The sequence below is a fragment of the Leptosomus discolor genome, chromosome 10, assembly GCF_034619465.1.
Source record: "Leptosomus discolor isolate bLepDis1 chromosome 10, bLepDis1.hap2, whole genome shotgun sequence".
Classification (NCBI taxonomy): Eukaryota; Metazoa; Chordata; class Aves; order Leptosomiformes; family Leptosomidae; genus Leptosomus; species Leptosomus discolor.
Genome location: NC_141400.1, coordinates 4,316,524 through 4,340,861, shown reverse-complemented (window position 1 = coordinate 4,340,861; position 24,338 = coordinate 4,316,524). Strand labels below are relative to the sequence as shown.

Genomic DNA, 24,338 nt, shown 5'->3' with positions numbered 1-24,338 from the left:
CAACATGGGAAGAATGTTTTTTCGTGGCATTCTAGGTGGGGCAGAACACTGGAAAATAGTAAAATCCTTATTGAGGTCATGAGGATATAATATCTGAGTTATTTTTGTGATCCTCCATGGTAGATTTAATTAACTTGTGTTCTAACGAAGGTTGCTTACTGCACACTTCTTACTAGTTGCTACTGCTTGTATGTGCACTTTATTCCACTTACAGTACTTAGACTATTGGCTATCGGCTTATTAAAAGCAGTAATTCCTAGGTACATGGCATTTGTGGGGAAACGCTTTGCTGGTTTAGGTAATACCATATAGTCTGCTTATCTCTCAGCTGTTCATAATTTTAATTTAGAGGCACATAATTCCTCCCAGGACATGCCTGTACCTTATTGTCAACATGAAGTGCATAGGGAGTCAGATTTGCTGAATAAAAGAAATGGTTAGGGGGGTTGGCAACTAAAGGGAAAGTCTTCACATCCCTGCCTTCTGTTCCTGTGGGCTTTGAAATTCTAACTGCTTAGACAGAGTTTGAAAGTCCTTGGTCTTATCATAATTAGTACCTGGAGTCAGTTTTGATTGGTGTCCAGTCCAAAGCAGCTCAGTAAGCCCAGTCATTGTTTGGGTGTCCATTTGAGTTTTTTTTTTTGAACCTTGTTGACATTATATCTAGGTATTTAAAAATAAAATAAAGCAATTTTTCACCAGTACATTTCAAGGTCAGATCCTTTTTACTGAAAAACTCATGTGAGATAACACTGTAGGCTATTTTCTAACACTAGTAGTTAGGCTTTTTCTGAAATATGTTTTCATTAGCTGTATATTTGGGTGTTTTCAGACATCTGTCAGAGTCAAGTATTCCCCAGCCGTTTTTAAGTCTAAATAGGAAGGTTTAGCACTGCAGGTATTTGGCAAAAGAGCTGGAAATGTTGCCACTTTTCTTTCATTATATATACTAAAAATAGCGGCTTATTTGCTAGTGAACTGCTTTGTAACACCCTCAAGACCTGGTTCTCATGTAGCTCACATGTTGGAGCAGCATTATTAATTCAGCAAAATCTCATTATGGTTTCAAATCAGTGCCACCTGCATCCCCAAGTACCTCACCATTCCTCAGACTGCCAGGAACTGCAAGATTCTGTTGGTATCATTAGGTCCTGGCCAGCCAGCAAAATGAGGCAGAATAAGTTCCTATTCATCACCTAACAAAGAACTGTAGGGATTCCTTTTTAAGAAAAGGACAGTAGGGATTCCAGACCTGGGATTTTTCTTAGCTCAGCTGTGAATGGCTCTGTTAAACATGACTTCTGAAAAACACCTTTTCCACGCTATACATACACGTGTTTCTGAACAGCTCTACCTTGGAATAGAAAAAAAATCTTTTCAGAAGTAGCTGCTTATAGTATTGTCGAAACCTGGCAAAATGTTGCTTTGTGCGTTGTGAGCAGATGGCATTTTAAAAGTTGTTGTCTCAATCGTTAAGTAACGAGCACACATAACTGTTGGACTGCTTTTTCTTTTAAATTTTCTGAAGAGAAAACTTGAACAGCTGGAGGTCAACAATTTAAGGGTATTATTCAAGAATGGTTTTATAATAGAGTTTGGGAGACAAGGGAAGCTGAGCACAGTTGACAGAAAGTAGGGAAACATGCGTTTTTCAAGCAAGGAGCCTAAGTATTTGTGGGAGAGATGATACAAACTGTATTGCTACTACCAACTCACTGGATTTTGTAGAATCATGGAATATCTCAAGTTGGAAGGGAGAAAAATGGCAAAGTAATTAAAAATATTAGAGCTGCTTCTCAGTCTTTTGTCTATGTGTTAGTGGAAATGAAAGCTTGTCATATTTTCACGTTTTAGAGATATTTGGTACTATGATACATCTATTGCTGACAGTGGGTACTGTGACTACTCACAAACACGAATGGATCTGACTATACCCAAGATACACAGTTCAGTTGATAAGAGCACGCATTGTCCTCTACTCCAGCTGGTGCTGTAATATGGTGTTTCATTTATAACAATTATGATGAGATTTTAAAATCAAGAATACTATTTTAATTATAAAAATAGGGAGAAAAAGTCCTCCTTAACTTTAATTCTTTGCTTATTAATATGAGGTGGTTCTGTTGTCACAGGAAATTAAGAAGAAAACTCAGACTTATGCTATCCAGCTGTGCTTTAACAGTTTGCTTAAAACGTTGCCTGGCTGCTTGTTTGTCTTGCAGAGGATAAAAAGGGGCATTGATTTATTTTAAGAAAAAAACATCCAAACAAGTACTTTACGTTAATTTTACTTTTGTTTCTGAAAGATGTATTGGGAGTTAAGATTCATTTATGTAACTAAGGTTGGATGATGGTGTTGCAGTTTATTTTGCACAAATAAGGCAGAATTTAGAAGGCTGGTCTGTTGTATAGTAACTCCTTCCTTTGATCTCATTTTCCTCTGGCAGCTTTTGATGGGCCTAAGTAAATTTGACAGAAATGCTGTTGTTTTTCTTAAGGGCTTGAATTTTCAGGGGTCAGAATGCATTTACACATAGGCTTATGGCATATTGCAGAACTCCGTAATCTTAATATATGAAAAAGTATTTTAGGCCACAAGTATAAATGTCTAATGAAAATATTCCTTTATGCACACGTGCACAAAAGGGTAAATGGGGTATTAGAACAAGTTGAAACAGTTTGTATTGTTTAGTCACTGCTTTAATCATGTATAGTAATAAGATGTTTCCTTGGACAGTTTGTTTTTTCTGTGAGACTAAAAATGTCCTTGCTGAAAGGAAATTTCCCTGTTAATACAAGGTCCCTTTCAGAGGCAGAGGACATTTTATAAATGTATTTGTTGTTTTTCTTGCTGGGGTATATGGTATACAGTGTCTCAGTACGCTCAGTTTTGTATCTCCTTCCCGTTAAGTCTAGGTAACTGTTTCCCAGTCCCTACAAAAGTCAGTACTTGTAACAGGGCAAACGGTGTAAGATTAGTCCTGGGAAAATGGAATAAGGCAGAGAAGGAGAAGAGGCAGTTGTTTCACTGTGGGTTGTAAATTTACTTCCGTGCAGAGTTACACTTCCAGCTGTGGCAGATCTTTCTGACTGAGTCATTTAGTGCTTTGCTGTCAACTCGGAGCCTAGCAGAGAGCATCTCTTCCATCTGTAGGTGCTCGAGTCCGGCTGTGCCTGATGTAACCCAACTTTTCAATCACTCGCATCTTTCTAGCACCAAATTCTACAAGATGCTTATTCTGCACTAACTCTGCATGTTGCTCATGTTACCCATGTTGAGGAATTATCTGCTTACCAAGAATCTAAACAACTGTGCGGTGACTGCAGCAGACCATCGGCTCAGCAGGACAGGCTATTGCATATCACGGTTGTGGTACACACGGGGTGCCTGTTACATTTTGAGTGCAGCCGTTTCGTCTTTTATCTGAAATGCAGAGAGAAAACCTGCTGTGAGATATCCCTTTCCCCACTCCCACTGCAGAGTATCTCCGCTTTCTGCTGGGAAGCTCCTGCTTCTGGAGTGTGAGGTCTTCTGAACTACAAGCAAAGTCTTCAGTGGAGAGAACAACTCAACACAGAAAACCAACTTGTTAGTTTGATAAACTGTTATTTTTCCAGATACAACTTTAATTTGCATATAGAAATCTCTTAAGATTTTTTGCGATATGGCCTGTTATATTTGTAGGTTTTCGGGTAGTTTAATTTTAGTGAAACATTGGGAGATTAAGTCAATGAGTAGTATTTTCCACTCTGTAGAACATATTTGTACCTATAAAAATAATGAAGACATTACCCACATAAACTGTTCTAAATGTCGCTACAGAAAAGACTGAAAATACAAATTCAGTATTCTTAATTTTCATCAGGTGTTGTAGTAACTATTGAGCAATCTTTCTGTGTTCCCCTTTCTAACTTTGGCCAGCACTTCATATCCTAAGAGATTTTCAGGAAACTAAATATATACAATTTTCTCATATTTAGCATTATTTTGAACAGTTATTTTCATATTTTTGAACAGCAACATCACAAAATAACCCTGCTGGTGTATTAGGCATTTTCTGTATAATGACCTTCTTTAAAAGTCATACTCTGCTGATTCAGTGCAACTTCTGTATTTATACAGTTTTGGCTGTAAAGGAGTAAGCTGAAGTGAGCAGCAATTAGACAAGAGGCAGATGCATAGTTGTCTGTACCTCTAATTACAGATCGTATTTGTAGCTTCATCAAAAGCTAGGCTTCCCTAAAAGCAAAAAATTGTGTATTCTAGACAAGAGGTATTCACTTGGTAGATATTTTCAACAAGGGTATCTGAAAAATCTAAGGTGCATGTGCTATATTAAAATACAATGCAGGTGTAGAGAAGGGATTTCAAATATAGAGGGGCTTAGGTAATGAGGGGAAAGAAAAAGCAAAGCCCAAATACTACATTTTACCTTTAAAGTTCTATGGTGAGATTATGAATAAAATACAGAGCTACTTCAACCAACCAACCAACCAAAAAAAACGAGATAGCGTTATCCATAGTGTTATCCATTAGTTTAATTTAATTCTCCAATTTTGATCCTTTGATATGTGAAATAATAAAAGTATTTCTTCAAACAGGCTCTCAAAACATCCATGGAAATATGTTCACCAAAGTATCGTCTCTGCAGTGTTCTTAGATACATAGAAATGCAGACTAAATGATAGGTACAGATATTACAGTAAGGCTAAACTAGTGTCAACAGGTGAAAAAGAAAACTCAGTGGAAGAATGAAGTAAAGAAAACTCAGTGGAAGAATGAAGTAATTTCACAATATCAATTCAAACTTCCTTCAAAAGTGAACGCCATGAGAGTTTTTGTTAGTGTATAACATCCTGATATGGCTGTGTTAAGTCATTACATTCATGTATAGTAACAGGGTTTCAGCTTTGTCTCTTATTCCCAGACTTGATGTATCACCAGAGACACCATGTGATTTTTAACTTACTTCTTTTAATGCAGAATATTTCTACTCCGCAAACAATTAGCTGGAATGCACACCAAAAAATGAGAGTAGACTGACGTGAGAAGATACTCACAATACAGGGAAAATTACTGAAAATACCTTTCGAACCAAGTTAACTTCTATCAGAGTCCATGATGACTGCTTTTTGTAGGCTTTGTTTTCAAGCAATGAAGTTTCTTAAAGCATGCTAAACATCACATTTTCAACAGTTTGGCATAAATGTGTACCTAATACGCGGTTTTGAAAATGTATGTTGATTCCTAAATGGGAGACAAGCAGTCTTTAAAGCACACTTTAGGCAGAAGCTGAAGGAAGAGCTACATAGAAAGGGACTGTTGGCGAAGTCAAGAGATCTGAAATGGAAACGTCACTTGTATAGCATCAAAGCAATTGCTCGTTCTTGTCTTTCTCAAGGTGTTGCTTTTGTGCTGCTGTCAAATTAACTCTGATACATTAGAGCACGTATTATTTTTGTGCGCTTGGCGCAGCTATTAAAGGTAGATTTTCAAATAATACGCATAAAGGAAATGAATTGTACGTAACAAACAGTTTATAACTGAGACAAGAGAAGCTGCATAGCAGTTGGTTTTAAGCAGTTATTTTCTGACCATGCTGTTTGGATAGACTCTTTGGCCGTACATTGAAAGAGAATTTAAGAAAACGACAATTGCTTTATCATTAGAATTCAGCATGGATGGTACAAAAAAATTATTCTTCAGCATATAGTGATACTGAGTTGACACGAGGGAGAAATATGATTAAATTATACTACTTTCTTTGCACCACTGGCCATATTTTTCCAGTTACCATGGAAGTGGATTGCTTCCTAAGCGTTGCCATTATTGTGCTCTTAATAACAAGGTTTCACATAGCTATAAGGTTTTTAAATAGCGTTTCCATCTCGCATTGCCCTTCATTTCTACATCAAAGAGAGCTCGCCACATTATTAGGAGACAATTTCTGCTGTTGCTTTGTAAAGATTTTTGTTATTATCTTTTCACCTGTTTTCTCAGGCTTTCTCCTGCTCTTTTTTTTTTTTGGTCACTGTCATTGACTATTTAGTAAATGTGCATTTTTAATCTCTCCTGTCACACCGATTCCTTGTCTGATCTCTCTTCTGTGTATTATGTGTCTTCTGGTTTAGTTTAGAATTGCTGGTGACTGTTTCAGTCACTGACAACGACTGGCATGTGCGATTGGGTCTGACCCACTTTGCTGGTCTCCTCCTTATTTAATGTGCCTTCTTCTGGCTTTGCACACAAGAAGGAAGAGGAAAGATGACAGAAGCCTACAAGAGAATTAGTTGACTTCAGCTGCTTTTCCTTTGTACTTGCTTCACGTTTAAATACCTATCAGGTGTCTTCTGCAAACCATTTCATAAGGATGCTACTATCAAGTCAACATAAATTATGTGGGAGTATTATTTCAGCTCTGCTATTCCCTACTCCAGTTTTCATATGATTGGCAATACTGACAAGGCCATACCTGTTAGAACTCAGAAAAGATCTTCAAAATAATAGTCAGTGCATCTCCTAGGCTTGGAAAGAACTCCCCTCATATTCCTCATCTGCTCAAGTAGAGGATTCACTGATGAAAGTGCTGATTGATCGGCCTTTGGGGATTACAAAAACACACCTGCCAAACTCAAGTTAGTGTAGCTCCTTCTGACTTCAAATTCTGTGAAGGAAAAGCACTTAGGGTTTGTGGGAAGAAGTTCTGAGTTTTAAAAATGGTCCCTGTCTTCATTGTTCATCAGACATGATTTAAAAAAACCCCATACATTCCAACATTTTAGTGGTTTCTTTCAGTAAGAGCTTTCACAACACAGGAAATAATGATCTTTTGAATCTTCTCTTTGTTCTCTGTGCCTGATTATCCAGGAGAAGTTTGGCCTTGATTAATTTTTTCCATCTGTCATTACATCAGTGTAATCACAGCTTGAGAAGACATAGCAGACATGAGTTTGAGTTGATGCTTAAAAATACCAAAGTGAGTTAATTCAGCCTTCACCTCAGTATCTGGATTACTCATCCCACAGTTGAAGCAGTGAACTCCCAAATTTTAGCATCCTGTGAACTTGGAAAAACACTGAAGAGCTTCTCGCTGCTGTCAGACCGCAGCATTCATTTAAAAGAATCCCAGTGTACAGCTCCCACTTTTGCGGACTCAGAAGTGTTCTGTGCAGAAAAAGGCCAGCTTTTGCAAAGCCACCTAAGAACAGGCAATGCCAGTTTAAGGTTTTGGGGGGTTATTTGTTTGTGTTGGTTTGTTCTTTACTGTAGTCATCTCTTTGTTTTATGCCGCAAGGAGCTGCTGCGCTAATTCTGACTTGTTTGCTAAAAATAACTTGGAGTTCCAGATCTATATTTTAGGTTTCTCACCTATTTGCACTTCAAAAGCAAGGACAACATGCAGACCTATTTAATGTTAAATAGAGAGTCATCATCTTCTAAGGAATAGCCTTGAAATCCTACTTTTGTTAATAACACATTGTTTCTGAATACAGAATTGTTTCTTTGCTCCATCTCAGCCCCTCTGTCTTCGTTTTTATTTGAGGGAGAATCCATTTGAAATCAAATTTTTATCTTAGGGTGACTTATAAATTTTCAGCTTTGTCTTAAATTATTTATATGTGTTGCTTACAATACCATTCTTTCCCTGTTTAGCACACCCATCGAAGTATTTCAAACTAAGTAGAGTTGCTCAAGATTCTATTCATTGGGCTTTCTTTCAAGCCAAAATCTGAAATAAATTTCTCTGACAATACAACAAAGCAAAGCAGAAGCAGCAGGAAATTTAGAAAGGTGAAGGAGATAGCAGCAGTTGAGCAGTTGAACCATGGCAAGTCTGTTGCTGTCCTAACCCAAAACCTTGCCTTTTTATAGCCAGGTTAAGCCTTTGGACTTCAAAGATCATCCATAAATCTTCAAGCCCAAGACATTGGCGTGAACTATGAATTAGAAGCATCAATCTCCATAAACTCATGAAATATTACAGAAATTATTCTGGGTAAAGGAATTTCAGCAATTTTAGGTCTCAGTTATTTAACCTGATGAGAAATTAATTCTGTATTAAGTAACTGTAGAAAAGTTATCATAATTAAACTCCTGAAAGAACATATTTGTAGCCCTGCGTGATGGTTAAAATGGTACCAAAAGGTGAATGTTAAACAGAGAAAAACACAGATAATGACAATATCTGTGTGAGAAGTCAAGATCCTGTCCTTTGGTCGGTCTAGATCAGTCTAAACTTGCAAAGTAAAACTGAGCAGCAGTCCCAAAGTTCAGAGAAAAGGTAAGCTCCAATGCTCTGTTACAGAAGCAAGGGAAATTGTTATATTACACTGTGACAAGATAATGCCTTTCAGTAATTTTTCTCAATAATCTTCTGAAGTCAGGCAGTACATGCAGTGGTGTCCTAGCTGCTCTGGGGCACACTCTTTTACCATCTCTTTTCTAGCTGCATCTTCTCCATTATGTCAGTTGTCATTGATAACTGATGCTATGAATAATCGTGTAAGGAATGATGACTGCTCCAGTCAGATGACTTTAACTCTCTCCTCTTGGATCGATGTTTAGTTCTTTAAATAAGAACGTGCTGTCAGTAATAACTGAAATTATATTTTCTTGTTTTCATCAAAATCTCAGAGTGTTTTACAAATACCTGTTTAGCTTCCTATGTGTGGCTAGTTAATTATTACTGCTTTTTGGTGACAGGGGAGACTGAGGCATACAGAAATGAAATCATTGAGGTCGGACAGGATGGCATTGGCAGAAGCCAGGAATAGCATTCAAACCTACTGCCTAAGTGACTTCCGATGACAGAAATAGATACACCCTTTAGGCAAAATACAAGTGCATGAAAATATTTGGAACTTGACAGCCTGGAAGTACTGCAGCTTCCTCCAAATGTGTCATTCCAGTATGTCAGATAAAAATATCTGTGAGCGTGAAAGGGATATTCACGGAAGATAGCTTACATAGAATGGTATTGTGTAGAATCCTGTAAATATTTCTAATATTGTCAGTAATTTTTACTGGACATTAAGTATCACAGTATTTCTTAGGTGTCCTTGGGGCTTTTTATGTGTGGCTATCATTAAACCTCAAGCTCTTCACAAACATTTTCAAACGTGACACACAAGTATGACCATATGATGAAATAGATTTGCACTAATAAATTTCGCATGTGTTTACTATTATTCCTACTGTATCTTGCATGATATTTCTGTGCTAAAAGACAAAGTACCTAAAAGTGTGGGATTTTTTTAATGTAAGACAAATTACCAGCACCCTACCAGGTCCTGCCCAAACAGGATATGTAGGTGACATGTTTCACCATAGGTGCTGGTGTAGTGTGTAAATACACAGAAGTTGGGAAATGGAAAAGTCTCAAAAATGGGGGACACACTCTCCTACTCCAACGAAAGACTTCCTGAGTGAAGGGAAATGCTGCTTCTGAGCAACTGGAGCTGAAGAACTTAATCACATGAGTTGGCAAGAAATACGTTCAGTAAATCAGAGGAGAATCGAGAGCAATATCGTTCTACAGAAAAGACATGACGCTGAAAAGGCCTTGACCCAAAACTCCTACTTGGAAGAGTAATGGGGACGCTGACAGACAGAATAACATGTGGGTGTCTGTGGTTCTGCCTAGGTGTGGATTATTTTTTGTGCTGTCTGAAGCAGACCGTTGTTTTTAGAATCCCTTTTTTTTTTTTTTTCCCCAAAAATCTTAAACTGTTTGTGTCAAGCCTCGGACAGTTTTGTAAAGATAAATGTACCCATATGAGTGAAGCGTTAGGGAAGAATGTGTTTATTTTCTTGTGGGTGGTGTGGGGCAGCTTGCAGAGGAAACTGCATTTTCCAGAGTAAGAGTTGAGCTTGTAAAAGGCCAAAACCAAAGTACCAAAACCGTAGCCTGTTCAGACTAACGTTGGCCCAAATTGCAGTGGATACACGGGACCATGCTGTGATTACATGGAGGCTCTTTAGCAGAGCGGGGATAGCCTGCAAGGACAGTGTTGAGGAAAATCAGGTTTCCTGACCTTGAAGTGATTTGATAACGGTCAGCATTTCACAAATCAGACCCTCAATTCAGCTTAGGCAAGGCAAGGCTAGCTGAGCTAGTGTCAGCAGATCAGATCAGCCTATGCCCTAGACCATGAGAAGGAAGCTCATTTGAAGGTGTGGGATGATGCAGTAGAGCAGCACAGCACCCTTAGAATAAGTCCGTTCCCTTCCAGTGCCACAGTTACTGTCGTAGTTAAAGCTGTCGTTCTCTCTGATGACACTAAAGAAAAGGACTTGGCAAGATGTAACACCATGTATAAATTGCTTCATTCCCTTGATCGCAGCAGCATTACAGAGAAATGTTACATGGATGGAAAGAAAATATTCTTTAGTTTTTGCAAAGAATTTTTCCCTCGTGGAAAACCATAATCAGAACAGCGGATTTCAATCTAGCCAGTCATGTCGTTGCCCTGATGAAGCCGTGCCCTTCTTTGGGCTATCGCTTAGCGGTTAAATAGGATTCCCTGTCATAAGCCTGCCGAAAGCCGAACTTCTGCTTTACCTCCCTCATTAAGTAACTGAATTTAGCCCTTGCAAATTTTTTTTCCTTTTTTTTTTTTTTTTTTTGGTGGTGAGACTAAAATTCATTCCCTGACTATTCTGTTTCTGGTAGCAGCTCATAAACAGCTGCCGAGGGAACAGTATAACAGCAGTGCTGGGAGACATAACACTGTTTGCTGTGTTCCCCAGCCTCCAGTGACCAATTGCATTTAGTGGGCCTCCCTTCCTTTCTGTCTTTGTGTCTAATCACTTGTAAGCCAGTATAAAATTCAGGCTTTCCCAGCATTCTGTAGAAATGAGTTGCATAGCTGAGCTAGACCAGTATAAAAATGATCTCCTTTTGCTTGTTTTGAATGCACATTCTGATTTTGTTCAGTGCTCTCCAGTGCTTGTATGAGAAACTGTGAACAGCAAGTCTCTCATCTCCGTGGTCCTTTCAGTTATGTAGATTCTACCACATCCCTCCTCAGTCACGTAGTGTCCCCTGACTAAAGAAACCAGATCTTGGGCACAATCCTTTAAAATCTTTGATCATTTCTTTGTCACATTGATTTGCTTGTTTTCTCCTCTCTCTTTTTTTTTTTTTTTTTCTTTACCTTTTTGAGATAGGAGACAGAAAATCCAACACAAGGATATAACGTTCCTTTGACAGTAACATATGGCTATCCTATGGTTTCTCAATCTTTTGGTAATACTTCTAATTGTTGAATTATTGCTTTTTCTGATGCTACTAAACACTAAGATGGTGGGGATTTTGTGGACCTGTCTGTTATAACTGTTAGATCTTTTTCTTGGTTGGTAGTAGCTAGTTGACAGTCAGTCATTGTATTTGAACAGCAAGGATTGTTTTTCCCGTGTGTTCACCTCTCAGGCTGCAGTAGGTTTGCCCCCACAGTGTTTGCCACAGAAATATTTCAACCTAAAACTTTCAAAAATGTGACCTATGAAGCAGAGGGAAATGGATCACTTGTTTTCAAGACTGTAAATTAAATGAAACTGAATTATTTAAATAAACATCATAAATATTTAGAGATGCAATTGATTTTTGTTTTACAAATGTACCATGCTGGAAAGTTAGATGAAGAAATTAGCTTTAGAAACACGACTTAATCTTGCTGCATTAATAACGTGCATAAGTAGGTGCTGCTTTTCAAGCTGGAGGGCTAATGTTCACACTATTCCTCTTGGAAGAAATAACTGTGTATCAACTCAGCTTTTAGTGTGGTTTTGTAATCAACCTGAGGAGGAGGAAGATGGGCAGAGACATCATCCTCCCCTTGCCACCTGTGAGAAAATCAAAAAGTTGCACGTAATACCTTTTACCCGTGAAAATGCAGTGGCAGCTCCTAACTAATAATGCAAGCACAGGAACTGTTTCAGCTGTCAAACCCATGGGGAGGAGGCCATAATGCTCTGGTAAATGACTCCGTTCTGTCACACAGAAGGTGAAATTGCGTTTGAAAGAATTGCTCTCCGTTTTCTCAGGAACGCAACACGGTGGGCAGCAAAGGAAAAGGAATTACATTGCCTGAATTTTTCAACGGAGATCAAGAAACTTTTTGACAATCATGTGCTTAATTTTTTTTAAATGTATAATAGACAATAGCTAGCATGTCTTTGCACAGAATGTCATCCGCTGCGCTCACGGGTGTGAGAACCTTGCTTCTCCGAGTGCATGCAGCATTCGAGTGTGTTTCCCTCATTATCGCACGTGGTTGGAATAGATTCCCAGAGATCACCTTCATTTACCTGTATCACTGATTTCCTTTTTTAGGGTGTTCCTGAGAGCCATCAACAAATTTGCAGAGACAATGAACCAGAAGTTCCTGGAGAATATGAATTTTGAAGTTCAGGTAAGGAATCAGGCTTTTTAGCTGGGTCGAGGCGGTACATGCAGGTACGATTGTTCTGGGCTGTCAGAGTCCTTCTGGGACTTGATATCCATATCCAAATGACTGTCGATTTGAGTGTGGCAGGATTGGGCCATCTGTGAAATGACATTCTTTTCATAACATGAAAATTGTACTTAAATTGATTATTTATGATAGGGCACCCAAACAGAGTACTTTGGACTGCGATTCTCTCAGAACTGGTGAGCAGAAAACTTTTTCTTCTCTCAGCCAGCCAAGTGTATTCAGAAGGGCAATCTTTGATGTAATGCACGTAGCCTTTACAATGTCACTGCTGCGTATGTAGGGCAGAAAGAGCTTAACTTTGATTCCTGGAGTATTTAGCACTTAGAATTTATTTTTATTTTTAACTTGTAGTCTTCCCTGCTACGTCTAACTTTATTTATTTAATTTCCTTTTTTTTTTTTTTCCAGTAGTTCCTTCTGAAATAATTTTTAATTAGGGTTGCTTTTTTTTAGCTTGCTCAACATCACTCTTTATCACTTAACTACTTGGTCATGCATTGTACCACGTTTGGCTTTCTTCAGATGAAAATGAAAATGTCTGTAGTTTTCACATTCATTAAATTGTTATTAAAATGTAAATACAGTTGTAGAATCAGGACTTGTCTCTGAGTGCTGCCTGATTACGGTGTGTGCTATAGATGGAAAACACACTAACAGAGTAGAGTATGAAAAATTATTCTGTTTCTCTCTTCATATTAACTAGGGTTAAGAGTAAATGTTTTAAGTTAAAAAATTCTTCCTGATTGCAAATATCTAATCTGTTCATTAGGTAATAACGTACTGACCCTAACCGTGAAGTTCAGAAAAAGTTCAGGGCTCTGCCCTCTTGATTTCTTAGGGTTTGTATTTTACGGTTAATCTCTCAGTTTGCAATCTGTTTTAAATGACTCAACTCTGCTGCGTGTGAGTGCTCAGGCTTACTGTGCCAGCGGCTGTTTGGGTGTTGGGCTCTCTGTCCTTAACGTCAAATACCTCAGTCACAAATAGCTACAGGGCAGTCACGTAAGTGCTTACACAGGGAGAGTTTAAGACAATATTAAAAAGAAAGGTAAAAGATTCAGTTCATATTCCATTACAGTGGCCTCCAAGCATGAAAAGTAGAGGTTTTTCCTCATTTATTTCATTAGACATTTCGTACTTCGGAAAGGCGTGACTGCAAATGTATGTATGTATCATGTTAATTAAGTGTTTTGAATCATAGGGAAAGATGTTTCTTCTGACAAACGTGAAATTTCTTTTTAGTCAATGTCCCTGCTGGAAACTCAAATTTGCAACACATTTATGATATAATCTCTCTTGGGCAGTATCGATTTATTAACCACCAACCTGTAACCTGTCATTTCTAGTGCACTTGCTCGTTTTTACTGCACAATGCGTCAGTAATTTTTAAAAGCGCGTAAAACAGGTCTGGTGGACACCGGCATGTGTTGGCTACCGAACCCACGCAGACTACTGTAAAGGCTGTGTCCAGCTGTTGTTAAGGTGTACACTGCCTCTCGCCAGTGTTAAAGCAGCAGCCTGAACCTGCAACTTTTATTTCAGACATTTATTTCCTGTGGCAATTCTGTGCCTTCCTGACTGTTATCAGCCAACCAGGGATGTTGTAGTTCAAAACTGAACCTTGTAGTTCAAGGGAATGTATCAATGTTTGCTCTTTTATTCATGACTTGTCAGATATCTGGAGGCTTTGTGTAAGATAAACAACGCTATAGTAAATAAGTAGTGCCATCGAAAGAATTGTAGTACCCTTAAAGTTTTCACAAGAGACTTAAAAGTACAAAAGGAGATACCTTCCTTTTCTTCCGTGAATAAAAGCTCTGAAAACCTTCTAACGCTACCCTAAACTTACCTATCAAAAAAAAAGCTGCTACTGGACTACAGACGGTCTGAATAATGCAAAGTATTTTGTCTAATTTGCTTAATAAAAAAAATAAAATTTGGTTTCCCACTATTATCTGTACATAATCAGATCACTGATACTGAAGATTTTAAACTTTTGAAGGTTCTTTTTCATTAATTTTTTTAATCTAAAAATCTAAAAAATAAAATAAAATCTATGAATCAGTGTCTTGCAACTATTCAGCCTGTGAAAACTTTATAGAGAATTACTTAAAACTAAAAATGTTATTAATCAAAATGAGAAACCTGAGGGGTCCTGTAGCGGACCACCTTCATCTTCTGAGGATCAACTTTATCCAAATAATTTCTAACAAAAATTCTGCCTGGCTATTCTGGAGCCTTTTATGGTAAGAGTAGTCTGTATCTTTACTAAACATACTGTATTATCCTTCAAGTTGCAAAATTTTCTTAAAATCCTCTAAAGTATTGAGGCATAATGGACAGGAACAAAAAGTAGAAATATTAAGGAGTGGAAGGAGGAGTAACTTCAAATAATTTTTCTAATAATTTTTTCTTTTGAAGTCATAAATCTCCCTACTCTGCAAAGTAAATCCATTTCTCTTTGTCCTGTCGTTTCTGGCTGAGGAAAGTTTGGCCTTGGTGGTGTAGTTTTTCATGTGAATTTGTTCTCTGATAGCATGGGCGCTGAAGTCATTTGGTATAGTCCAAGAAAATTTTTCTGCATCATTAGAAAATGATCAAATAACAAAAAATAAAGAGAAGTAAATTTTTTTTATATCACTATACCTTGGTGTAACGGGTCTGCATGGCAAGGTTTGGGCAGCAGGGGGGTTACAGGGGTGGCTTCTGTACGAAGCTGCTAGAAGTTTCCCCATGTCAGATACAGCCCATGCCAGCCGGCTTTAAGACGGACCCGCCGCTGGCCAAGGCCGAGCCCCTCAGCGACAGCGTTTTTCGCCTCTGTGATCACGTATGTAAGAGAGTGAAAACGTTGTTGCGCAGCAGGAATTGCAGCAAGTGAGAGGAGTGAGAATATGGGAGAGAAACATCCTGCAGACACCCAGGTCAGTGCAGAAGGAGGGGCAGGAGATGCTCCAGGCGCCAGAGCAGCGATTCCCCTGCGGCCTGTGGTGAAGACCACGGTGAGGCAGGCTGTGCCCCTGCAGCCCCTGGGCGGTGGAGCAGATGACTGCCTACACCCCGTGGAGGGCCCCCACGCCAGAGTAGGTGGGTGCCTGAAGGAAGCTGTGACCCCGTGGGAAGCCTGCACCGGAGCAGGCTCCTGGCAGGACCTGTGGCCCATGGAGAGAGAGAAGCCCACGCTGGAGCAGGTTTGCTGCTGGTGACCCCGTGAGGGGGCTCACGCTGGAGCAGTCGGTTCCTGAAGGACGGCACCCCATGGAGGAGACCCACACTGGAGCAGTTCATGAAGGACTGAATCCGTGGGGAGACTCACGCTGGAGAAGTCGTGGAGGACTTTCTCCCGTGAGGGGGACCCCACATTGGAGCAGGGGAAGCGTGTGAGGAGTCCTCCCTCTGAGGAGGAAGAAGCGGCAGAAAACAACAGTGTGATGAGCTGACCCCAACCCCCATTCCCTGTTTTCCCCTGTGCCACTGGGGGGGAGGGGGGAGGAAAATCGGGATCAAAGTTACGCCCAGGAAAGGAGGGAGGGGTGGGGGGAAGGTGTTTTAAGATTTGGTTTTATTTCTCATTACTCCTCTCTGAGTTAATTGGTAATAAATCACATTTCCTTTCAGTTGAGTCTGTTTTGCCCGTGATGGTAAACGCTGAGTGATCTCCCTGTCCTGTTCTCAACCCCACAAGCCTGTTGTTTTTTTTTTTTCTGTCCTCTCCCCTGTCCAGTTAAGGAGGGGGAGTGATAGAGTGGCTTTGGTGGGCACCTGGCATTTTGGCCAGGGTCAACCCACCACACTTGGCTGTAAGGAAACATGAGCAGTGGTTAACTCAAAGTAAACAAGAAACCTCTGTACTTTACAGTGTCAGCCTCTGGGGCTGCTGTTATTCTGTTTTAGGTTTTAATATTTGGATTTCCTCAGTTGTTTTGGAGTATTTTTAGTTAACAAACAAACAAGCAGTCCTTCTTTGTGTAGCTGTTGCTCTGCTTGTATGTTTTTATTTTAGCAATCGAAGGCACCAACAGGCTAATACCATAAAGTAGCTTTTGCTTTAGCAGCTGCTTTGCAAAAGAAAACTCAGTCAAGCTTACTTCCATTACTACTTATCCATTGCTTCGTTGTTCGGCTTTTTGGATACATAATGGCAATAGATGGGAAACTAAAGCAGAGCTTTGAGATGCAGTTTCCTTCAAAGCGGAGCAAATCTTTGGGCTTTCTTGGCAGTGCCTGTCTTTAAAAGGAATTTGGGAGTTTTAGAGAAACTTTTGCTTTAGTGAAAATAAGTGATACATTCGTGTTCCGTACGGAATGTAGTCACTGCCAAAAACCATACAACAAGCCTGCAGATGGCAACAAATGCTGGTGTCTTATTTCTTAAGTACTCAGTGGGAACTATTTGATAAGAAATGTTACAGTGCAATAGAAGCATTGGGGGGAGATTGGCGAGTGATGGAAGTCCAGCATCATTGAGATGCGTTCGAAACTTCAAACTAGTTTGGAATCGTTCTGCGTGGCCCTGTTTCTGTTGTTATTTGTATGCATATAGGAAAATTACGAATTGGGACAGAAAACTTGCTTTTGCAATTTTGATCTGGGAGAAAATCTGGAAGTAGCACAACCTTCAGTTCTGGGAAGAGCTACAGCCCGATAACCACATGTCCTGGCTCTCTCCAGAGCCAGCCCTTGGAGCGCGGCCACCCGCCGTGTGTTTGGTCAGGTCCCTCCGTCTGCCCCAGGCGGAGCTGAGTGTGCCGGACACAGAGCCGCCGCACGCACCAGTACGGCCCCTTATGGCTGCCGTCAGGGGGCCAGACGTTGGTTACAGTCAGTCTGGGATATGCTTCCGAAACTGGGAGTGCGGCAATGGCAAACCACGGAGTGCAGCTTACCTCGGCTGCTCCCAGTGGGCTCTTTTGTCAAGTCCAGGAAAAAACCCCACGTGGTCCCAAAGTCTGCTGCTACTGTTGCTGAACCTGGAAGATTTCAGTGAGCTCATTCGATGTGTGCTACAAATAATGTCCAGCCGTTGCGGTTAATATGAGTAACTAACAGGAGTTGGGCGTCCAAATTTAGTCGCACTTTTGAAAGATGCTGTATGCCCGTGTTACATAAGCGACTGCTGCGGATCTGAAAACTTAAGTAAATTCTTGCATATAGGGTTTCTGTGAAACATGGGTTTTCATTCAAAAAGAAAAAAAAAGCCAAAACCCAGAACTGTTTATTCAAGGGTCAGTGATTTAGTGTGCAGCAGCCTTCAGGCAAGCTAGTCTCCTGTTAGGGGTATGTGTACTGTTGATTTCTGGTTTCAAAGAAAAAGGGATGAGTAAAGTTGAGAACCATATAAGCATATGCAGCAAGAACAATGTCTCAAGAATTTGGAAGCTAAACCAGGCAACTATTTTAATGTTCCTCATAAAGGGTAATTTGAACTATAGAAAAAGAATATATTGGGGTGGGGAGCACAGAGATGCATATCGATGAAGATTTTTTAAAAAAATATTTATATCTTCAAGTTCTTTGTAAATGAGTAAATGATACTGTTTGTAGGATGGTGTTTTCAAATCTGGTTATTAACAAATAGTTGAAGGAAAGTCTTAATTTAAAAAATTAAAAAAAAAAAAAGCCATTTAAAGCACAGTAAAGTAGGATTTTTCACTTGGCTGCGTGATTACATGACAGTATTATAGTAGACAACCTAACCAAACAAAACAAGTAGACTGTGAAGTAATTGAACAACTAAAAAAGGGTATTTTAAATGTAGAGAAAAGCAATGAAGAGATTTTTTGCTACTCTGTTGAAGATTGTTAAATGGAGGAAATAATGTTCCTGGCCTTTTTCTTGTTTGCAAAGTAAAATCGCTTTCTTTAATCACTGTGCGATTCAGGCAGAAGGAAAGAAGTGATATTACCTTGGACCTGTGAAAGGATGTGGTGTATCTGATGAGGGTGGTTACAGTCTTTAAGTTTAAAACTAGGAATAAACTTAAAGGCACAGGTTCAAAGGTGAAGGTGTACCTCCGAGACAAATACCAACACTACGCAGAGCACAGCAGTGATGTGCTGTTACATTTTCTGCCTTAGTAAGTGATAAATTTGGTTCACTGAGTCCATTTGTGTAGAGAGCCCTTTTTTAGGTTCCGGTGCTTTGACACGGGGGCTGCCGTTGCAGTGATCAGGCAGAACGGGCCAGAACTGCCGTTTGGGTTGAGAATCATTATTCTTAGAGGTAATTAAATAGTTACCTGATGTCTGCGATTATAGGCTGCTGGGTGAGGGGGTGCTTCTCTTTGGGGGGTGCAGGTGTTTGAGTTTTGCATGCAGGGTTTATGTGCTGGATGGATTCAGATGTACGCTGGTCACTCTCAGAAAACAAGCCACGATTGGAGATAGCGAACAGCAGGTATTCTCCAAGGCCATAATATGGGAAAACTAGAACAATAAAGAAAGGACTAGCTGAAAGGCATTTGTTACAGAATATTTACCGCTGTGCTGATAAGACAAAATTGTTAGCTCCCGAGCAAACAATTTTAAAGGACAGAAGGGAGTGAATTTTCATTAAGTGATCCACTAAAAATAAACTGTGAAGCAAGAATGAACGAGGTCTCAAAACATTCATGGTACCTTAAGCTTGTGAATACTTATGGTACAAGAGGGAAGGAATCCTGCATAATGCATTAATGTGTGTTCTTCGGTGCTGAAAGTAAACTGGAACATGAAGATTTAATACTCAGAAATCTGAAGTTTCAGTAGGAATTCTTGGAATAGGTAAAAAACCTTCAATATTGAGCAGTTTATATTCTGTTCCTATTTCCGTATTTGAAATAGGTTGTTGACTTGCATTTACGTTGGCTAGAACCCAGTTGTGTGTTGAAACCAGTTATCTAGACAGGCCAGCCGATATTTCTCGCTTAAAGACTCTAAAGAGTGGATTCAACAGACACCGGGCTGAAGCAGTTCAGCAGGCCTTGCCTTGGGAGATGGAGCCACGTTAGCTGGCCTCTCGGGGTCCCTTCCAGGTACATGTCCCATGCTTCCACCTAGAAAAGGTTCCCTGCAGTGTAGTCAGGTCACTGAAGGTTTGCAGCTATGGCAAGTACAGCAGTTTAACAATCTTTATTCAGCACGAGCACATGCAGATGGTGTAAGGAGATATATTGATGTATACAGGAAAAATACAAAAATTAATTTGGAAAGCAGGCCTGAGGTTAGACTTTTTTCTGAAGCCCATGATGAGATATGTCTTAACGGTGTTTAGTTTTTCTGACTTCTTTGTTGCACTTTGTGTCAATGAAAAGTCGTATCTGTGTGATGCTAAATTGCTGATATTTTCTCTTTTCCCTCTTATTCTTTTGGTGATTGCTCTCAGTGTTATACTTATTTTTAATAATCTTCCTAAGGATTCTCTTAACTGATTGCAGAGCTGTCTCAGCCAGACAATACCACGCTCCTTGCCACATACTGGTGCTCACTAGTAAGGATCACGTTATGTGGTGGTAAGAGGGTTAGTATTACAGGTTGGCTTTGGTGCTTGGTTTTCTTTGTGGGGCAGGGCGGGCAGGGCTAGCACTTCCTCATTACCAGCTTCCACCAGGACAATTCTGCTTTGGAAATGTGTTCAACCTCCATAAACAGGGTAAATACCTTTACCCCAAAGGAAAAATGTCTTTGTACACCCATTCCTATTTTGTACTGAGGAATATCCAGCTAGTTGAATTGCCATTGACTTGATGCACAAGGATTTTTAAGGAAGCAAATATTGGACAGTAGTTCAGGTTGTCTAGAAATACAACAATTAAATGACCTTTCTGTTTAGCACGTCTTGAGTGTCAGCAGTCGCCTTGTTTTTATGAATGCAGAACTAAGAAAAAAGGGTTTCTTTCTTTTTCTTTTTCTTTTTTTTTTTTTTTTTTTTTTTTTTTTTTCCCCAGCAGAAATCCCTTTTTCGACTTGCAGGTCATGGGGCTTTTCCTCTTAATTTTATTTAGCTTGAATGAACCATAAGCCAGTCTTGCATCAACAGAAAAACTAAGATAATGTTTAATGCTTCACTTCAGAATTTCAGATAAATTTTCCAATGCGCATGTTTCCCTTTATAGAACCTATTTAAAGCTCCTATGACCTTGTTTTGTTTCTGTTAGTAGCTGCTGTCAATAGCTAGGTGTTACCTTTGTCTAGGAGAACAGAGTATTTTCACTCTCACTGTCAACTCAAGGCTCCATCAGCTTTCGTCTTGGAAGTCTTGCTCTGCGTGGTAAGGGTTCCCGTTCAGCCACAGAACACACCAGCACCGTGGTGCAGTCAGCATCCGTTGCCACCTTTAATGCCACGTAATTCAGTGAAATGAGTTTTTGTGCGACGTTCCTGTGACAACGTTTCTGATTGGAGACGGCAGCTTCTGACGTATTAGGGACAGGGAAGAGTGAACAAATAGACACTGGTTTGTTGTGGTCCGGCATAGCTGTCATAGTTTCTGTTTTGCTATTGAGTCCCATCCGTCCTACCCTTCCCCTCTGTTAGCAGCATTCTTACGGAGCATTAGAGAGGATTATACTTCTAAATCTGTACTGTTACAGCAGTTATAATTTTATATTAATCATCTATATTCCTGCTGCACAATTTTATTATAGAAGGCGTAGTCCACATTCCATTACAGCATCAGTCTGATTTAAAAGAAAATGTTTATTTTTCGCATTTTTCCTATCTTTATTGCATGCACTAGGCACCGTTAGTACCTCAGCAGTAATGAAACATGTTTTGGCATCACAAGCAGAATTGCACAACTTACTTTTTATTTTTATATCTTGGGTTAGAAAGCCCAAAATCAAAAACTTCTCTGCATTACAAATATACATGGAAAAATACGCACTATACGGTGCAAAAATACATGTATGATAGTGATAGACGATGCAGAAAACCCTAGGAGGTGGGTGATGCAGAAGTTAATAGATAATGCAACCATTAGAAAATTTAGCTAGCTGTATTTACTACACTAGCAACATTAGAAATGTTGTAATTTTATCTATTATATATCATATTGTGCATTTGAAAGTTACTTCAATGGACTTCAAAGTTCATCATTGATCCTTCTACCAACGTACAGCTGGGTCTTCCTGGAGGGACCTGTGGTCAGGGATTGGGTTTTCTGATGTTCATCTGCAAATTTCTTTGGACTTTGGACTCGTTGCTCAGAATGGAAAGAAATACACAGGACATAAATTCTGGAAAACTTTGCATAGACGAAACTAATTTTTACTGGATTTGTCTGTGCCATATTTCAGAGGGTTGGGATGTTTTCCAACATAGGAGTGGCAGATGTCTGGAGTAGAAACTATTTGCAAGTCTGTTTCTTAAGTTGTATCATTAAGCAAGAAGCATATGACAGAAACAAGGAGAGAGTGGGACTATGATACAAAAATCTTTAAAGACTAAAAATGAATAAAACAAACTTTTGTTGGTTTATATAACGTGCTGCATTTCTTCAAAGCTTCTGTAAACTTATTTTCATTAACCTGAAAATTTTCTACCTTTGTTCTGTCCTTTTGAAGTACAAAACCAATGCAAAGAAATTTTGGTAGATATCCCAAAGGATTTTCATAATTCTTTGCTTTGAGAGGCTTAACACTCTCTCTTCCATCTCAAAAAAGACTCTGCACCTGTCATGAACGAGTCTGCGTACCACAGGAATAAGCCCTAAATTTTGTATTCGTAACTTCCAGAATTTATGAGTGAGTTGTAACCCTGAAAATTATATTTAAGACTCACCTTAAACAGAATGCAGTGCTTGCTTTACTTAATTTTAGTGTTTATCACCTGGTGAGTTACTCTGAATTTTAGCCTTCACATTCTTCTTATGCCTCCATTTAGCAACTTGTACTTTTCCAGTGTCATAGTCTAAAAGACAATGCAGAACAATTTTCATGACTGTTGGTTTGGAATTTTCAGATTGCCTAATGCAGCCGTGTGTGCTGTCTTTGTGACTGAATTTCAGTATCTGTGGTTCATCCAGTTAAGCAATTTATTTAAAACACAAGTTGCTGTTCATTTAAAATTGTACTCAAAAGGCACACAAAAATAGTAAAAACCAGATGTTTCTTTTAAATTATTTAGTTTTAAGTGACAAGAAAATGTATTCCAGTATGTGAAAGAGAACATTTTTACTGGCATAAAATCATCACATACTGAGAATGTCATATATCCTGGAAATCAGTGGATCATTTCTTATAAATGTTGTTCAAAAAGGTTATTTCTAGCTAGAAAGTTTCCAAGTGCCATTTTTCTGCAAAATCAAAGCAATGAACCCAGTGTCTATCTGGAATGTATTACATCTGCTGGTCTCAAGGGGCTGAGCTTGCTTTCACCATAATCTTTGAAGAAAAAAAAAAATTAACCCAAACTGTCACCTTGTCTGCTTTATGAAATGCTAGAGTACATGTAGTATCTGCAGTAATTTGCCAGGAATTCCAAAGTCTTCCAAAGACTTTGTGCTTCTCCTACGTTGTCAAAAAGAACGGAGCCAAGATGTCTGTAGACTAAACAGTGGCTAAAAGGTAGGCAGTGGGGCAAAAGAGGCACTGCTTTCAGAGGGGTGTGCGGAGGGGGAGCAGCAGTGTTTGCTTTTGGTAGTTGTCCTGAAAAATCATCCAGACCTCCCCTGCTGCGTGCGAGGCCTGGGCGTTTCTTGCTGAGGTACATCCACATTTTCCAGTACGGCCGCTGTCAGGTTTTGTAGGGGGACGGCACCTCGTGTTTTCTGAAGGAGAGTGGAGCGAGGGCTCCTCTTGGTTTGCGTTGCCGTAGCCCTGGCGCGGAGGGGCAGTGCCAGCTCTGAGGCCCTCGCAGCGCGTGTGGTGAACGCTGCGCCCGGCCGGTTCCGTCGCCGTGTTCTCGACACGCTCAGCCTGTGCTGTTCCTGTCACGTGCTGCATCTCCGCAGGACCTTGCAGTGGGTAGTCGATAAGGAATTACCGAGAAGGGTCACTTCTCAGCTCTGGTTTTGTCTCCCAGTGCTCTGTCCCGAGCTGGCAGCTCGGCGCTGGAGTTCGTGCCAACGAGCAGCAAAGTGGGGGTATCGCCCAGATCGGAGCACGAGAGCTCTGCTCCTCTCCTGTCGCTGTGCTACTTCACTTCAGCCCTACCACATGCAGAACTTCTTGGAATGTTATTGTGAGCTTAAGAGAAAACAAAACAGGACTCATAAGCATATTTTTTTTTTTTTTGCATTTTAAAAATCTGTTTCTGTGAGGTTTTGCCATGGTTTACTTTTGAGAGGCTATTTTGCCTCACAGGGTTTTAAGTTAGTTTTGGTACTTAAAAGCTTGAAAGTCCTTAACTTGAATATGCTATTGAAATGCAGAGGATCATATTTTTTCAGCCATCATAGGGTACCCGGAGGATGAAAGGAAATGTATTTTATAAATAAGGATATGGAGTCTTTAGGGTGTGTCTCTGACAAAGGGAGCATTGAACTTGAAGCTATTAAGTGAATAAATAGAGCGTTAACTGCAGTAATAAGGCTTCATTTTTCTACCCGTAATCTAGAACGATTTGAGAAATTTTCAGTTTTATGTATAATTGACATATGCAAAGTATATTCCCTACACATCAATAAATCCAGCTTCTCAAGGGACTGAAAACTCTAAATTGGTCAAATTAATTTTTTAATATCTTTGATAAGGGGGAGAACCAGGCCTTTCAGGTCATAAATAACATTTATCCTGGGGAAAAAGGCTCTGAATTAGTCTGTACTATTAGTATACTGTAAAAAATTAGATATGAACATAATTTAAATATTTGCATTAAGGGGTGGAAGAAAGCTGCTGCCTTACTAGTGCTCATATTCAAGTGTAGTTTTTAATAAGTCTGTGAT

General features: G+C 39.6%; 1 protein-coding gene across 1 annotated transcript in view; it reads left to right on the top strand.

The window, feature by feature from the left end:
* The window catches only part of DOCK2 (dedicator of cytokinesis 2), a 197,169-nt gene that overhangs the window by 123,851 nt on the left and 48,980 nt on the right, over positions 1-24,338 (top strand). The window contains exon 30 of the mRNA XM_086470823.1: positions 12,336-12,414. Within this exon, the coding sequence (XP_086326949.1) occupies positions 12,336-12,414 (79 nt within the window). The remainder of the gene's footprint in view (positions 1-12,335; positions 12,415-24,338) is intronic.